The following is a 16,539-nucleotide window of genomic DNA, read 5'->3' as shown; positions in this document are numbered from 1 at the left end:
GTGATCCTTTTTTTGCCACATTTATGCCAGTCTTTTCCTAGAGGTGGACAGTTTCAGTTTCTGTTCGATGCCAGATGTTTCCAGGACTCACAATAGCATTCACTCTTGTGGGGCTCATCAAGCTTGTACCTATTTGTATACAGTTTGTTCTTTGTCATTGTACAAGGTCTGCTGCAACCACACCTCGCAACCCCTTTGGACAGACCACCACTGCGTACACTTCACCTTCAACATCAAGACACACCTGCCCATGTCGCGCCCATCAAGAAGACACTGGGGTAAAGTCACAGAAGAATTACTCCACTCCCCCCTCATCCACGACCCTGCTTCTGCCACGACAGATGCTAACTCCACAGCCAAGGAGCTTCACCGCCGGATCACCAGCTGCGCAGACAAGCTCGCACCCCTCTGCAAACTCGACAGACAGTGCCCTCTGAAGGTCCCCTGGTTTACCGCCAACCTCCAAGAAGCCAGACGCTCCTGCAGGTGCCTCGAAAAACGATGGAGAAACTGCAAAACCACGGAAGACCAGGCCTCCTACAAGAACGCCATGACAGAATACCACTAACGCATAAGAGCCACCAAGAGGACCTTCATCCAGAACAAAATCCTCACCAATTCCAGCAACCCAAAGGAACTCTTCAACATCATTCAGCAATTCACCAAACCACCCAGTGAATCCACAGACGTCACACCCTCACAGCAGGGGCGTAACACAGGCCCCTGCAGTGCGGGGGGATCCCCAAGCTCCAGGGGGGCCCCTCAGCACAGCACTCTGGCTGCAGAGCTCCTGATTGGCCCGGAGGGGGCCTTTCCATGTGCCTTACAGGGAGGTCCCCTCGAGTTTCGGTACGCCAGTGCCTCACAGGACCTATGCGACAAGCTCAGCACCAACTTCCACAAAAAGAACAAGACCCTCTACGATAACTTCAGCGTGTAAACCCTCGAAATCGCTCCCCCGCAAGAACGACCTGCCCACCATCGCCACCTGGACCCCAGTCACCACCGAAGAGACCACCATGACCATGAGGAGCCCCCACTCAGGAGCCCCCACGAACCTGTATCCGCTGCACATCTTCCACAGAGCCACCGCCACCATAGCACCTGAGCTACGCCACACCATCAACACCACCTTCAAAACCGGCATCTTTCCCACCAACTGGAGATGGGCGGAGGTCTGCCCCATCTCAAGAAACCCTCCACCGACCCGACGGACCTGAAGAACTACCGCCCCATCTCTCTCCTCCCTTTTCCAGCCAATGTCACTAGGAAAATCATCAACGCCAAGCATAGCACCTTCATCAAAGAAAACGTCATCCTCGACTCTTCCCAGTCCGGATTCTGCAGAAACCACAGCACCGAGACTGCCCTCCTTGCCGCCACAGACGACATCCGCGCGCTCCTCGACCAGGGCCACACCGCAGCTCTCATCCTACTAGACCTCTCCGCAGCTTTCGATATCGTCTCCCACCACACTCTCGCTGCCAGTCTATATGATGCTGGAATAAGAGGACCTGCCCTCGACTGGATCCACTAATTTCTTGCTGGCAGAACTCAAAGGATCAGACCTCCTATCCCCCTTCCTCTCTGAACCCACCAAGATCAACTGCAGAGTACCCCTGGGATCATCGCTCAGCCCCACGTTCTTGAATATCTACATTGCCCCGCTCGCCACCATCCTCAGACAGCACGGACTCAGCATAGTATCCGACGCAGACGACACCCAGCTCATCCTCCCTCTCACGAAGGACCCTGAAGCAAGTAGACTCATCTTCCAGGAAGGAATGAAGGACGTGGCAGCCTGGATGAGCAGCATCAGCCTAAAAAGCTCAACTCGGAAAAGACCGAGGTCCTCGTACTCGGATCATCGCCCGCGGCTTGGAACAATTGGCAGCCACCCGCCCTCAGAAACCCACCCACACCCACGGACCACGACCGAAACCTCAGCATCATCCTCGACTCTTTCCTCGCTATGACTCGCCAGATCAACGCCGTCCCCGTCGCCTCCACCTATTTCAACTCCCTCATCATCCTCCACAAGACCTTCAAGTGGATCCCTCCCGAAGCCAGAAAGACCGTCACCCACGCACTCAAAAGCAGCAGACTGGACTATGAGAACGCCATCTACGCTGGAATCAACAAATCCCTGCTACACAGACTCCAGACCATCCAGTACAGCGTGGGCAGACTCATCCTCGGCACCCCCCCCCCCCCCGACAAGAGCACGTGACCCAACACCTACAAGACCTCCACTGGCTCCCTGTCGAGAAGAGAGTAACGTTCAAGCTACTCACCCACGCCTTCAAATCACTCCACAGCATCGGACTCAACTACCTCAATGACAGAGTCTGCTTCCACGTACCCAAAAGAAACCTCCGCTCAGCCGATCTCGCCCTGACAGAAACCCCGCGCATCTGCAGATCCAGAGTGGGTGGAAGAGCCTTCTACGTCGCTGACAAGGCCTGGAACAAACTCCCAGTCGACATCAGACACTCCCCCACCCTGCACACCTTCAGAAGGAGCCTAAAGACCTGGCTCTTCGGCTAATCCCGGAGCTGCACCCCCACTCCTCCCCCACCCCCTCAACCACCACCTCAGCGCCTTGAGACCCTCACGGGTGAGTAGTACGTTTTAAAATTCCCTGATTGATTGATTAATTGTAGTGTCATTTCAGGCCCATACTAGGTTATCTTCATTAGACTGTAGTTCTGTTTTAAAATGTTTAATCCCTTTTGCTGAGCATTCAACGCTTTTGGTTGAGGTAATGACTTTGTACAAGCTGTGGTTTTTACAGCGTAGCAGTCCTTCTTGTGCTTTGGTGCAAGTTATATGCATTAGTACCTGCTCACGTATTATTTTATCAGCATCTCAGAATGCCCATGTAGATGCCAACATGTGTAGTGTTTCAGCGTAAGCTTTTATTGATTCTCCAGGCGCTTGATACTGGTAATAAAAGTTATGATGCAACATAATCATTCCCCCCATTTTCTGTTTTGCCTCAGTGTACAGATCCCATATCGCTTTTCACTCTGGTTTCTCCACTGGTATTATTTTGTCAAATAGGCACCTGCCCTAAGCTCTTAGATAAGTTGTATAACAGTGCTTGTTTCCTTTAGCCACTATATTCTGTTCCAATCAATGGCTACCAAGTGCATTTTGAAACTCCTGTTCCATTGACGGCACACTCTTGGTGCCCGGGACATGTCAAGAAAAGTATTTGGCATCATAATTGCATTCATAACTCCTGCTTTGGGTGCGAGGAATGGCAGTGTTCAACACAACAGAGAGGGAAGCATACCTTTTGCCTTAAATTCCACTCATGTCGGGGTTGAAGAGCCCTTGATTCAGTGAAAGCAGATTTTTTTTTAGAGAATATGCTACAGCAAGAATGGGCACGAGGGTGAACTCTGACTCACACTCAAGTATGCGGAAGTGCAATTCCATTAGCATTTGAGGATAGGCAGTGAGAGGTTAATACAAGAAGGGATGACAGCACAATTCATCACAAGTTAATTCCTCTTCAGGTTGGGGCCTCACGAAAATAATGCAGCGGAAGCAGGCAGAAATACGTCACAGGAAGGCGCCTGCTGATATTGAGTAGGCAAATGAAGAAGGCAGATGGGTGGCAGTGTAGTCTGGAAGAGTATAACAAGTTAGGAAAATTAACAATAGCAAACATACATTAAACAACTTAACTAAGTGGGTGCAAAAAGGGTAAGTCCACAATTAGATATTTTAGAAAAATATATCTTTATTCTATTCTTTTGATGGTTTTTGAGTTCATTTTTTTTGGGAAGAATTACAAAATTTTCAGAATGTCTGATGCATTTTAACATATTATTTACATTTACTAATTAAATTTATGATTCAAAACACAGAGAGCGGATGCATATGATGATGGCTAGCGGCAGAATAGTATAACCCCACCTCAGGGGTGTGGTGTTGACTGAATGTGCAGTGCACAAAGAAGGGAAGACACTGATGTTCACAGAAAAGACCCTAGACGAAGGAGGATGGGGGAATAAAATGGTACAGGTGGCAAGGACTGGAGGCACATTAGGAAGAATGATAAGGCAGTGCAGTGTGCAGCGAGGGGGAGATAGTAATGCCGCTGTAGCTTACCTATGATGAACGCAACGTACAGGGAAAGTCACAATGTCTAGACACAACATCATCCTGTCACACTAGCTGCCAAATAAGCTATCTAGTGAAGACAGAAACTGTGAGACAGGCGCACAAACTCTTTATTCTTCAGAGCCAGACGCCTCTTTATCAGGGGTTCCACTTGGCAGTTTTTTTTTTTTTTTTTTTTACCAGCACCGCTGATATTTTAATATCAGTTTCCACAAAAATTTGGAAATCCACCTAATTGCAGCATGATTCCCCTTATCAGTACATACTTATAACAGTAATTATATAAAGAAATCACTTTAAAATATGTTGTAGAGCTGCCTTTATGACTGCTTACTGATAAATAAAGTAAGCAAACACAGAAAGGCCATATTAAAAATGAAAACATATGATTTTATTCAAAGTTCCATATAAGTATCATGTTCGTGCCTCTGCAAAAGCTTGGAATGCGATCAAACAGCTAGTATTTTTTTCTCTGGGAAAGGTGGCTAACCTACTCCTCACAGAATGAAAAACTGTTCCCTGCTAACCACCACATTAGCCCAATGTTCCGAACACTATCTCCGGTGTTGCTGAATACGCACAGAGACACAAGGAAAGCAGAGCTGGGGAAGTGGGAAGGAAGGACACAAAGGTCGAAGTAGGGAGGATCTGTTGGGCATGAATGAATGAATGAATGAATGAATGAAGATTTATAGAGCGCATAGTCACCCGGAAGCATCCCAGCGCTAAACCAGATAAAGGGACCAAAGCAAAAAACAAAGAGGTAGCGTGGATCATTAAGGAAAAAGGTGGGTTTTCAGGAGTTTCCGAAACCGCAGATGGCATGATTCAGCACGCAGTTTCAAGGGAAGGGAATTCCACAGTTTAGCTGCATTTACCGAGAATCGTCGTCATGACATGCCCATACTTTATAAATTAACTAAAACAGTTCCTCTACTTTTTGTAAAAAGACAACCACCTCAGGATGATTTATTCCAACAGCTGAGATGTGTCAACTTTAGTGGATGGGAGGGAGTCTCCTGTGCTGTGAACCAAGGGAGAGACAGACAGCTAAACGAGAAATAAGTCTTCTTGCCAGAGTGCCTACTGCCTTGAGAAATATAAATATGTGAATATGGTTAACCTGCAAAAGTAAAGCCTGTTTGCAAGCGGGTATTGGCTTTAATTGATCGACACAAATGAAGCTTCATGATAACAAAAATATATTATTTTTTAAAAACATATTGTACAGGTCAAGTCAAGTCAAAAGTGCTTTATTCGAGTTATTACTCATAAAAGCATAATATACACAAGAATTTTAAAAACAAATTAAATTTACAATCCAGCACATTGACGCAACACTATAGGTTACATATAAAAATTCAATCGGTTAAAAGGATTAAAACATTTGATAAAAATAATTTTCAAGATGTGAAACGCTGGAGTCTAAAAGCAATTATACAAATGCAAAAAATCAATTAATCAAGACAGAGAATAGTTAGTTAACTAGCAGTCTCTATCTTGATACAAGGTCGTTGATAAATAAAAAGCAGTAATGTCAAATTCATGAGGACCAATTTGTCACACAGAGAATAGTTATTTAACTAGCAGTCTCTGTCTAAATTGTCGGGCAGAGAATAGTTATTTAACTAGCAGTCTCTGCCTGAGCATCCATGCCCAACCCAGATATTTTGCTGTAGCTATCAGGATCCAAGAAACTTGAGTCGTACAAATAATTCGCATAGCTACAGAACTACTTGATGTCCCAAGGTTCCTGCACATAGGAGCTAACCATACTCGTCTTGGAATAACATATGATCCGCATGAAAACAGAAAGTGACCCAGAGACTCATCCCCCAACCCACAAGCTGGGCAGGTGCTATTTCCACCTGAACCCATGCTATTTCCACCTGTACAGGTGTTACCAGTATACATGCCAACACTTGAGGACAGAAAAGTGGGAGATCTTGATAAACAAATCAGAGAAGTTAATTTTTCACATTCATTTCTAGTAATGAAACAGGCAATTTTAGACAAGAGACAGCTAAAATAAAGACGGTTTTGGCTTAAAAAATAGGGAGTCTCCCACCCGAGTCTGGGCTGTCGGTGAGTATGGTTACCAGCTAAGCTGTGGAGTGTGTGGTTTAAACAGACACTTAGAAAAGTTTTGCACCAGGTATTCTGCAGCCCTTTGGTCACAATAGACATCTGTTGAGATCCTGTGAACCAATAGAGGTTTTATAACATAGATACATACATGGAAACATTTTAGAAGAGGAAAGTGAGAGATTTAAAAAAAAGTATCTGGAGAATGTACCTCCCTATTGACGTCTGTTGAAACAGAGGCAATGTCAGGCAGGAAACAGCCAAAATTAAGTTATTTTTGGCTTAAAATCGGGAGTCTCCCTTCTGAATCGTGTCTATTGTCATGTATGAGGATAGTGCATTTCTCATTGATTATTTTTAGTTGCATTTATGTTTCATTTAAGGTGTGCATTATTATAGATGCAGTTATCTGAAAGCGAAAGACCAATAAAATAGCTGCAGAACATTTCCTTTTTTTCTAGCCATGCCTTTGAATCGGTTCCCACGCTCCATGACTCTGCATACATTGCGTTCAGGCCCAGGGTATATTTTATTTTATTTAGTGCAGTTTTATATAAGGCAAACTTTACCCAAAGGTGTCAGAGCGCTTTACAAAAGCACCAGGTAAGTTACAAAAGGTACACAAGATAGGCTAAACTCACAAATAAGTTACATATATACAGTTACCAAGGTACAAAAGATAGGTTGAGCACGCTAAAAAGTTACATATATGCATTTACAAAGCTAACAAGTTGCATATTTATATTGTATAAAAAAAAAATGTGTCAGCGTTAGGTTAAAGCAAGAGTCAAATACATTTACAAAGTTGATCTCATGTGAATGCCAGGTGGCCGTAAGGGACAAGAAATGGGTTGAATTATTCCAGGAAGTGCGTTCGTCGGAGGAGAGTTTTAAGACCAGTTTTAAAGGTCCGGAAATAGGTGGTAGTTCGGAGGGTTGAAGGACGTGAGTTCCAGATTCTGGCTGTATTACCAGCGAAAGATTGAGCCATAAATCTCTTCGTTTTGAAGGTAGGAGGTTCGAGCATTAAGTTTTCCTGGGTGACAGTCCCACGCTTTTTTGATGGACTATGACGACACTGTACATTACCAAATCCGAGAGTGATAAATAGCGATAGGCGATCAAAATGATTTTGTGCTAGCACTAGGCGTTTGAAAAACGACCGGGAAGAAAGAACGGGTGGAACGGGCGCGTTTGAATGCTGTGTTTATGTTCCAATGCGGTGGGCGGGGCTTTGTTTTGGGTCTTTTGGCAGCAAGAGTTGTCATCTCGTCTCCCAGCATGCTTCGAGCGATGTAAAGATGGCGGCGCCCATAACACGGATGCGGTCGTGCGCTGCCTGGTTTCTTCCACCGACTGGACGGCGATGGTACTCCTCGGGCTCGTTTCTATATTCTGCCGCGGAACGTGGCTTGTTCCGGGATGTGTTCCCAGCGGAGGGGGGCGCAGAAGTACTTCAGAAGCTAATGGACTCTAGTCCACAGACCGTGTACTGCGGGTTCGACCCCACTGCCCCCTCCTTGCATGTTGGTCACTTGCTTCCGTTGCTCGGGTTGATACACTTTCGGCGCGCCGGACACCACTGCATCGCTGTCATCGGAGGGTCCACCGCCCTGGTGGGGGATCCCAGCGGCCGTTCCCACGAGAGGGAGCCCCTGAGTCCGGAGGCAGTAGAGGACAATGTGAGGGGGATCCGGGAGAATCTGCAACAAGTCATGGGACACCACGAGGAATGCCTTGCCGGCACGAGGGCAAGCACTGGTGGAACCTTCACTATCCTCAATAATGCCACTTGGTACCGGCGTCGCGGCGCCGTGGAGTTTCTGTCCTCAGTGGGTCGTCATCTTCGCATGGGCACTCTTCTGAGCAGACAGAGTGTGCAGAGCCGTCTTCGCAGCCCCGAGGGCATGAGCCTGGCCGAGTTCAGTTACCAACTCTTCCAAGCGTACGATTTTCTCTATCTTCATCAGCAGCACGGTTGCAGAATCCAGTTAGGTGGCAACGATCAGCTGGGAAACCTTATGACTGGCCACGATCTCATTCACAAGTAATACAGCGTTTACCCTTTGGTCTTTTATTACGATTGTACTTACCCTTCTTAAATGCCATACGTTTATTATCTAGTAATGCATATATGCCAACCTTTTAGAAGAGGAATGAGGGAGATGCTAATTGCCCCCATTGTCTTCTATTGAAGTAGAGGCAGTTTCAGGTGGGAGACGGCCAAAATTAAGCCCGCCTAAATTGAGTCTATTGGCATGTATGAGAATTGGATATCACCGCGGGGGCCTTTTTTACACCACTGGCTGGACCGGTTACTGGCAGTGCATAATCGCAGCCCCTACCATCTATCTGCATGCAGGAATCGGGAGGCGGGAAATTAGCCTTGTAATCAATAGTCTCCCATCCGAATCAGGAGGGTTGGCATATATGGTAATACCAATGCCCATCCATTTACCTTTGATCTCCAATCTATCTGTACTTAATGCAGTGCAAGTTTATTCATTGAAAGTGCTGGCACTGGATGAGAACCTGCCTGAAACCGGTTTCATTGCCAATTAATATTACTGATGCAGTGTGGTGACACTGGAACACGTTCATTGTAGCTCATGCACATTTGTCGTGCTTTACTGTGCAAAGTGGTACAAAAGGGGGTGGTGATGGACGGAGCATCTGAACCAATCAAACACTCACACCCAGTCAACAGATCTGGTTTAATCCATCACCGTTCTTTAGCCCACTCTGCCACCCCAGTTCAGACATGGCTATATGCAACTCAGTCGTACCCTGTGCCTCATGGGAACAGTCCAGCCCGAACTGCCAAGCCATGCCTTCCCTGGACCGGAAACAAGCTTCCGAGGACCGGTTTCTGGCATTTCAGCCGTCTTCGCCCTAAGTGTGGCAGGGTATACTCAGACGTGAGTCCCTTGTTCACTTGGCCACTGGATTCAAGATAGCCTGGCTGATGAGGATTATGAATCCGAAACCGGTCCCAGGATGCTTGTTTCCGGTCCAGGGAAGACATGGCTTGGCAGTTCGGGCTGGACTGTTCCCATAAGGCACAGGGTCAGACTGATTTGCATATAGCCATGTCTGAACTGGGGTGGCTGAGTGAACTAAAGAATGGTGATGGATTAAACCCAGATCAGTTGACTGGGGGTGAGTGTTTGATTTGTTCAAACGCTCCGTCCATCATCCCCTTCTGTATCGCTTTGTTCGCCCTAAGTGTGGCAGGGTATACTCCGACGTGAGTCCCTTGTTCACTTGGCCACTGGATTCAAGATAGCCTGGCTGATGAGGATTATGAATCCGAAACCGGTCCCAGGATGCTTGTTTCCGGTCCAGGGAAGACATGGCTTGGCAGTTCGGGCTGGACTGTTCCCATAAGGCACAGGGTCAGACTGATTTGCATATAGCCATGTCTGAACTGGGGTGGCTGAGTGAACTAAAGAATGGTGATGGATTAAACCCAGATCAGTTGACTGGGGGTGAGTGTTTGATTTGTTCAAACGCTCCGTCCATCATCCCCTTTTGTATCGCTGGGGTGAATGTATGACATTGTTCTGCATTCTGTCCATCGACTGTTTTTTTTGCATCTGTGCAGCTTAGCAGCAAGTTAGCAAGGGTCCAAGGGCTACTATTTTTTTAGGTATTCGCTAGACCGCACATGCGCTGTCTCGAAAAGACATGTTGTTTACAATTCAGAGGGCTTCAGCCCGACCTATAGGCTTACGATTTGCTTGCTCCATCGTCACACTCCTATTCTTTGTCCACCCACTACTCCTGTTTTAGGAGCGACTTTTTTTTTTGTGTTCGAGCATTCCACACAAGTGTGCCGCTTTCCCCCTCCCACCACGCCCATCCCAACCTTAGCCAGGTCGCTCTCACAACAGAATGCTCTTTTATCTGGGTTTATAAGTGCAGGAGATAACCCATCGCCCAGATTGTTTACATGTAAGTGTGTATGCATTAATGTTGGAACAGTGTGCAATTGCATGCCAGTTATGATTAGAACCAAACGTTCTGTTTCTTGCACTGAATCATTATGTTTGAGCACTCCACACAAGTGCTCAACTTTTCAATTGCTCTGGCCTCCGTCTCCTATTGCCACCTTCCCCGTCCCACCCACCCCCAGCCAAATCGCCCTTGCATCTGAACGCTGCTCTATCCGGGTTTATACGTGCAGGAGATACTCCAGCATTCCAGCATGGAACAATGTGTGAGTGCAAGCCAGTTAGGATTCGAACCAAATGTTCTATTTCTCGTGCTTAAAACTCCTAAGAAATTAATATTGCTTTCATGTTATTTTTTAAATACAGAGTCTGGATAAGAATTGCAAGACTCAAAGTCTACCAAGAGTTCAAGCTGTTTTCTCGTTTTTATTGTGTAAAAGACCGCCAAAGAATATTGTTGTTGCCTCCTCCTCATAGGCTATTGTTTCCATGATTTAAAAAAATCATCGTATTCTTTTCGCATGGCTCCGAGTAGTGATAAATATAGGAGCTAGAAGTTCAGCATATTCCTTACGTAGCTTAAATAAATATAATTGTTTCAGCAGCACGCTTCTCCCTAGGTGCAGACTACTGCTGTACCGTATGGCTCAAACAATTTGTGTTATATTAATAGTATAATGTACAAAGCTTTTAACACTAATAATGTCATATCACAGAAAAAAAAGAAAAAAAGCGAACATGAACATTTTCAGTTATAGGCATTAGTTAAAACAAGTCTGACACACCTGCGAATGAAAATACAGGCCATAAAATGCTTTCTCTAAGAAAGATGGATCCTGTTTCATGTTTCTTTAAAACAAATAATAGGTGGAAATCTTTTTCATTTGTAAACCTGCAACATAACTATCACTGACATGAAACAGCTAGGGTTCACCTCAGCAGTTTCCTGCATGTGGAGCTCCCTTACAAAACAACATTAGTTATTTTTTTCTTGAAATATGTTAGTGTTCTTACAGCTGCCTTAACGTCCTCTGTACTAAATTGAAAATAAACAAAAATAAAGGGGCAGACCCAGAAAACGAGGATAAATCATGACTTTCCTGCTTAAATTGTGTGCTTCTGGGCTACATAACTAAAATACATTAATATTGACAAGTCCAAAAGCTCTTGCATCGCTGAGACCTGTTGGCTTTGCCAGTGCTTGTTTCCAGTGCAGCAGGGCAGGTAATGCCTGACTACACCATCACTTATACCTTTTAGTCCAAGTTGCATTTCAGACTTGATTGTGGCTAGAAGTACAACACAACACCGCGCAGCTTGAAACTCACATTTTGGATGCTATACTTGGTCACCCAACAAAGATGCACTCAGCGTGCTACTTCTGATTGCGCGGGATTACCAGCTCAGTTTACCTTACTCACCTGGGCCCATAAACATTTACACATTGAACTGGTAATCCAGCTTAACTTCCTGCCTATCAGAATTTATATTCACTTTACGACTTATACCTGTACACCATGACTTACCAAATCCTTGTCACTTGTGCTCTGAGTTCTAAATCTAAGGATCAGATAGTTAGAATAATAGGTAGAGAGTAACATTTACCTTCAAAATATCCAGAGACTCAAGAAAGCTTTAAACACTTTATCTGTGCACTATTTTGTGAGTCAGGTGCCACAGTAGTGAAATTAGGGACTTTGCAAGTACGAAAACAATTATTAAAACATAAATCTTGCAGGACTTTAAGAAAATGCCTTTAGACATTGGTACCTGAGAAGGGTGAAAAAGGGAAACGGTAAAAGGACATACCACATAGATTATATTTACCTAGAATGGTGCGAGAACAAACCCTGGCCATGGGCTGGGACAAGAAAAAGGGCTCCCGACTAATCAGGTGCCGACAGGACAGGTGCCGGACAGGACAGGCAACCTCCGCTAAGTGCAACGCCAGCGTCACACCCCTCTCTATGGCTACTCTCGGACCCTGACTGGGTAGATCGTTTCTTGTCCCTCGGTAAACTCTTTATTCTTCTGTCAGAGTGCTAGACTAGCACTCTGCTCTCGATTCTCCTTCAGCATACGTTGGGTCAGTGACCGGACTGTGACAAGTTGAACAATCTAACTGACTAAGCCTACTTTAGTTATACCATTTCAGTGTGTGTACCACCCCCTTAATGTTGCAAATTATATGGGTTTCCTTCATTTGATTGGTCAGAAAGACGAGGAGAGGTCATCACCCCATACTAGTAAGAGATCATTACCATTCAATATAGTTGATCAATGTTCCCGCCCATAATTTACTTTACCATGATTTTATTCCACCCAGCTATATTAGTTTCAATTTCCTATACAATGTATTCAAAATCGTTCAATTTCTTCCATTCCTGGGGTCACAGGTTCAGGTTCCCAGGAACATTGCGAATAAGTCCGGATTTTGGCTGCTTGTCAATGTCAGCAGCTTCAAGGTTTTCTGTGATAATCTGCGCAGAAGCAGCCCTTTCAAAATGGAGTTTGCGACACCCTACAGGCCCAAATACGAGCTATCAATGAAGTTAAAGAGAGACACATTAGAATACGAAAATAAATGAATGCACTGTATACCACTTATTTCAACTCTAACCCCATTACTTTAATTTAACTATATCATTAATAGTTAAGCAGAACATACAGGTTTTAGTTCGAGCAGTACCATGTGCATTAGAATGTGAAGCATGAAGCGGTCATCTTGGCACTAGTGTGCAGCTGCAAAGAGTTTCCACAAAAAGCAAAGATACGTCACACTACGTAGATGTAGCAGACGCTTGCGCAAAAGATTCCCGCGTTTTCGACAGCCATGTTAGGACACTCGGGACCGAGTCGAACCGGGTACCTGGCAACGAGGGAGGGTCGCCCCACCTGCACCGCCAGCCGTCCGATGCAAGGTGGCCCGAACCATGCCGGCGGGCTGGCTATCACCCCACTCCATCCTCGCCTGGGAGGGAGGCGCCGGACGGGAAGTGCCAGGTGGCTCCCCATCCCGCACACCTCCCACCGAGAGGAGCTGGGGTCCCCTCGCAGGCCCTCAGCCCCTTCTCTTCCAGGCCGCCCAGCCGCTCGAGAAGGGCTGCTCCTCGATCGCTCCGAACCCGGTCGGCCCGGGACTCGGCACAAGAGGGCCCAGCCGGCGCCAGGGCCTTTTCGAGGAAGGGGTGGTACCAGCCAAGGGATGCACTGCCATTCGGTTTCCCCCCCACCGCTGGGGGGGGTCATGCCGGGTGAGCTTGGGTTCCGTCTCGGAGAAGGACAGGGAATGGGGGCCGTCCCTGGTCCCTCGCGCGTCGGTCAGGCCTTCCCGACCATCAGTCGGGATGTTCCGGTCCTTACCCGAGTGCCCCATGCGGCCGCGGACCGCCCTGCCTGCTGGGTCGAGCCAGGGCCGGGCCCTGTGCCTACGGTGCGTGCTTGCAGGAGGCGACTGAGGGCTCCAGGCTGGCGCCGTCGGTCGCTTGGGCCGCTCTGCCATTAATGATCCTTCCGCAGGTTCACCTACGGAACCTTGTCATGACTTTTACTTCCTCCTAGATAGTCAAGTTTGATCGTCTTCTCGGCGCTCCGCCAGGGCCATTGCCGACCCCGGCAGGGCCGATCAGAGGACCTCACTAATCCATCCAATCGGTAGTAGCAACAGGCAGTGTGTACAAAGGGAAGGGACTTAAGCAGCGCATGCTTATGACCCGTACTTACTGGTAATTCCACGTTCATGGGAAATAATTGCAATCCCAATCACGAATGGGGTTCAGCGGGTTACCCATAGGCGAATGGTAGACACAAGCTGATCCGTTCAGTGTAGCGCTCGTGCAGCCCCGGACATCTAAGGGCATCACAGACCCGTTATTGCTCTATCTCGTGTGGCTGAACTCCACTTGTCCCTCTAAGAAGTTGGACGCCGACCAGGCCGGGTGAGGTTTCCCGTGTTGAGTCAAATTAAGCCGCATGCTCCATTCCTGGTGGTGCCCTTCCATCAATTCCTTTAAGTTTCAGCTTTTCAACCATACATCCCCCGGAACCCAAAGACTTTGGTTTCCCGGAAGCTGCTCAGCCGGTCATGGGGATAACGCCGCCGGATCGCTAGTCGGCATCGTTTATGGGCAGAACTATGACGGTATCTGATCGTCTTTGAACCTCCGACTTTCGTTCTTAATTAATTAAAACATTCTTGGCAAGTGCTTTCGCTTTGGTTCATCTTGTGCCGGTCCAAGAATTTCACCTCTCGCGGCACAATACGAATGCCCATGGCCATCCCTCTTAATCCTGGCTCCAGTTCTGAAAACCAACAAAATAGGACCAGAGTCCTATTCCATTGTTCCTAGCTGAAGTATTCAGGCGACCGGCCTGCTTTGAACACTAATTTTTTCAAAGTAAATGCTTCGGACCCCCAGGACACTCAGTCAAGAGCATCAGGGGGCACAGAGAGGCAGGGGCTGGGACAAGCGGTAGCTCGCCTCGCGGCGGACCGCCAGCTCGATCCCAAGATCCAACTAAGAGCTTTTTAACTGCAGCAACTTTAATATACGCTATTGGAGCTGGAATTACTGCGGCTGCTGGCACTAGACTTGCCCTCCAATGGATCCTCGTTAAAGGATTTAAAGTGTACTCATTCCAATTACAGGGCCTCGAAAGAGTCCTGTACTGTTTTTTTCATCACTACCTCCCCGAGTCGGGAGTGGGTAATTTGCGTGCCTGCTGCCTTCCTTGAATGTAGTAGCCGTTTCTCAGGCTCCCTCTCCGGAAACAAACCCTGATTCCCCGTTACCAGAGGTCACCATGGTAGGCACAGAAAGTACCATAGAAAGTTGATGGGGCAGCATCCGAATGTATCGTCGCCGTCACGGGGACGTGCGATCGACCTGAGGTTTTCTAGAGTCACCAAAGCTACCGGGCGAGCCCGGATTGGGCTTGGTTTGATAAATGCACGCATTCCGGGAGGTAAGCGCTCGTCAGCATGTATTAGCTCTAGAATTACCACAGTTATCCAAGTAACAGATGGAGCGATCAAAGGAAGTATAACTGATTTAATGAGCCATTCGCAGTTTCACTGTACCGGCCGTGTGTACTTACACGTGCATGGCTTAATCTTTGAGACAAGTATATGTTACTGGCAGGATCAACCAGGTAGCCGCACCTGCTGACTGGGTGGGTTCTCCCTGACCGGCAACCTTCATGCACCCCTCCCTCTGGGAGCCTGATGGGGGAAGGTGCCCACCTGCCTGGGCAGGAGGGCTCGCTGGTGGGGTGGAGAGGTGCTATCGCATGGGCCCAGCCTTCTCTCCCTGGAGGAAGAGGCGGGCCGAGACGCAGCCTGAGTGAGACGCGGGGGTGCCGAGGCCTGGCGGCGGCGGCGCCCCTCGGAACAGTCGTTCCGAGCTGCTGTGGAAATGAGCTGGGAGAAAAGGGGTAACAGCATGTCGCACAGGCCCTACAAACCTGCTGGGCAGCAGCATCTGAGGGCCTGGCGCCACCCGACCCCTTCCGCTCGGGTCAGACCACTGGGGGTCTCGAGCTGCGGGGGTCACTCGGCCTTCACTCTGCTTGGTAGGGTGAAGGGCCAGGCGGCAGGCCCTCGAGTCGGACGGTCCATGCAGGGAGGAAGCTCCTTGCTTGAAACAACAGCTGAGGCTGGCCTAGCAATCAATCCCTAAATGGACCGAGAGTGCCCAATTGATCAGAGTATGGCTGGGGCATCCCCTGGCAAGCCACCCTGTGCAGGGGGTATGCTGGCTTAGCGTCCTTGCCAGCTCCCGGGGCAAGCAGACTCGGAGAAAAAGGACCATCGGGAACGGGGTTGAGAGGCAGGTGCGTACCCGGGCCCCTGGGGCGGGCCGGGTGCTGCCTTCCCCCATCTCCGCATCGCCGGACCTCACGGAGGTCTGACTAAGCAAACTCGGAGAAAAAGGACCATCGGGAAGGGGCTAAGTGGCAGATGCCTACCCTGGCACGGGCGGGCAGGCCCGGGTTCTGCCTTCCCCTGATTCAGAATCGCCAGACTTCACAGACAGACCCTCTCCCTAGTAATCTGGAGGAAAATGACCCCCCTTTCTAGTAATCCGTGCACACGAGGTGACAGAGGGGATCCAAGGCCCAAAAGTACCCGACCTCCTGGAGCTCTCACTGGGATCGGGGAGGCAAATGAGCCGTCATCGGGACTTCCAGGGAAGCCCAGCCATCTGGTCACCCCACAGGAAAGCATTGCGTGCGACCAGATGGCCGAAGGGAAAGGTGTGACCAGATGGCCGGGCACGAAGGGGAAGCCATCTGGTCGCTCTGTGCCCCAGCGAAAGAGTGAGCAGGTGCCAGGGCACGGGGGAACGGAGGCCCAGGGCCCCAGCCA

The 16,539-nt window shown here is 48.2% G+C and overlaps 1 protein-coding gene and 1 pseudogene across 1 annotated transcript in view; one reads left to right on the top strand and one right to left on the bottom strand.

The window, feature by feature from the left end:
• Positions 1-7,484: 7,484 nt before the first annotated feature.
• YARS2 (tyrosyl-tRNA synthetase 2) overlaps positions 7,485-16,539 on the top strand; it is a 45,143-nt gene continuing 36,088 nt past the window's right edge. Inside the window, exon 1 of the mRNA XM_078673808.1 lies at positions 7,485-8,266. Within this exon, the coding sequence (XP_078529934.1) occupies positions 7,521-8,266 (746 nt within the window). The 5' untranslated portion in view covers positions 7,485-7,520. The remainder of the gene's footprint in view (positions 8,267-16,539) is intronic.
• On the bottom strand, positions 13,675-15,326 carry LOC144781575 (18S ribosomal RNA; annotated as a pseudogene).

The sequence above is a fragment of the Lissotriton helveticus genome, chromosome 1_1 (assembly GCF_964261635.1).
Source record: "Lissotriton helveticus chromosome 1_1, aLisHel1.1, whole genome shotgun sequence".
Taxonomy (NCBI): Eukaryota; Metazoa; Chordata; class Amphibia; order Caudata; family Salamandridae; genus Lissotriton; species Lissotriton helveticus.
The sequence above is the reverse complement of the archived record's forward strand: the minus strand, read 5'-3'. Positions and strand labels throughout refer to the sequence as shown.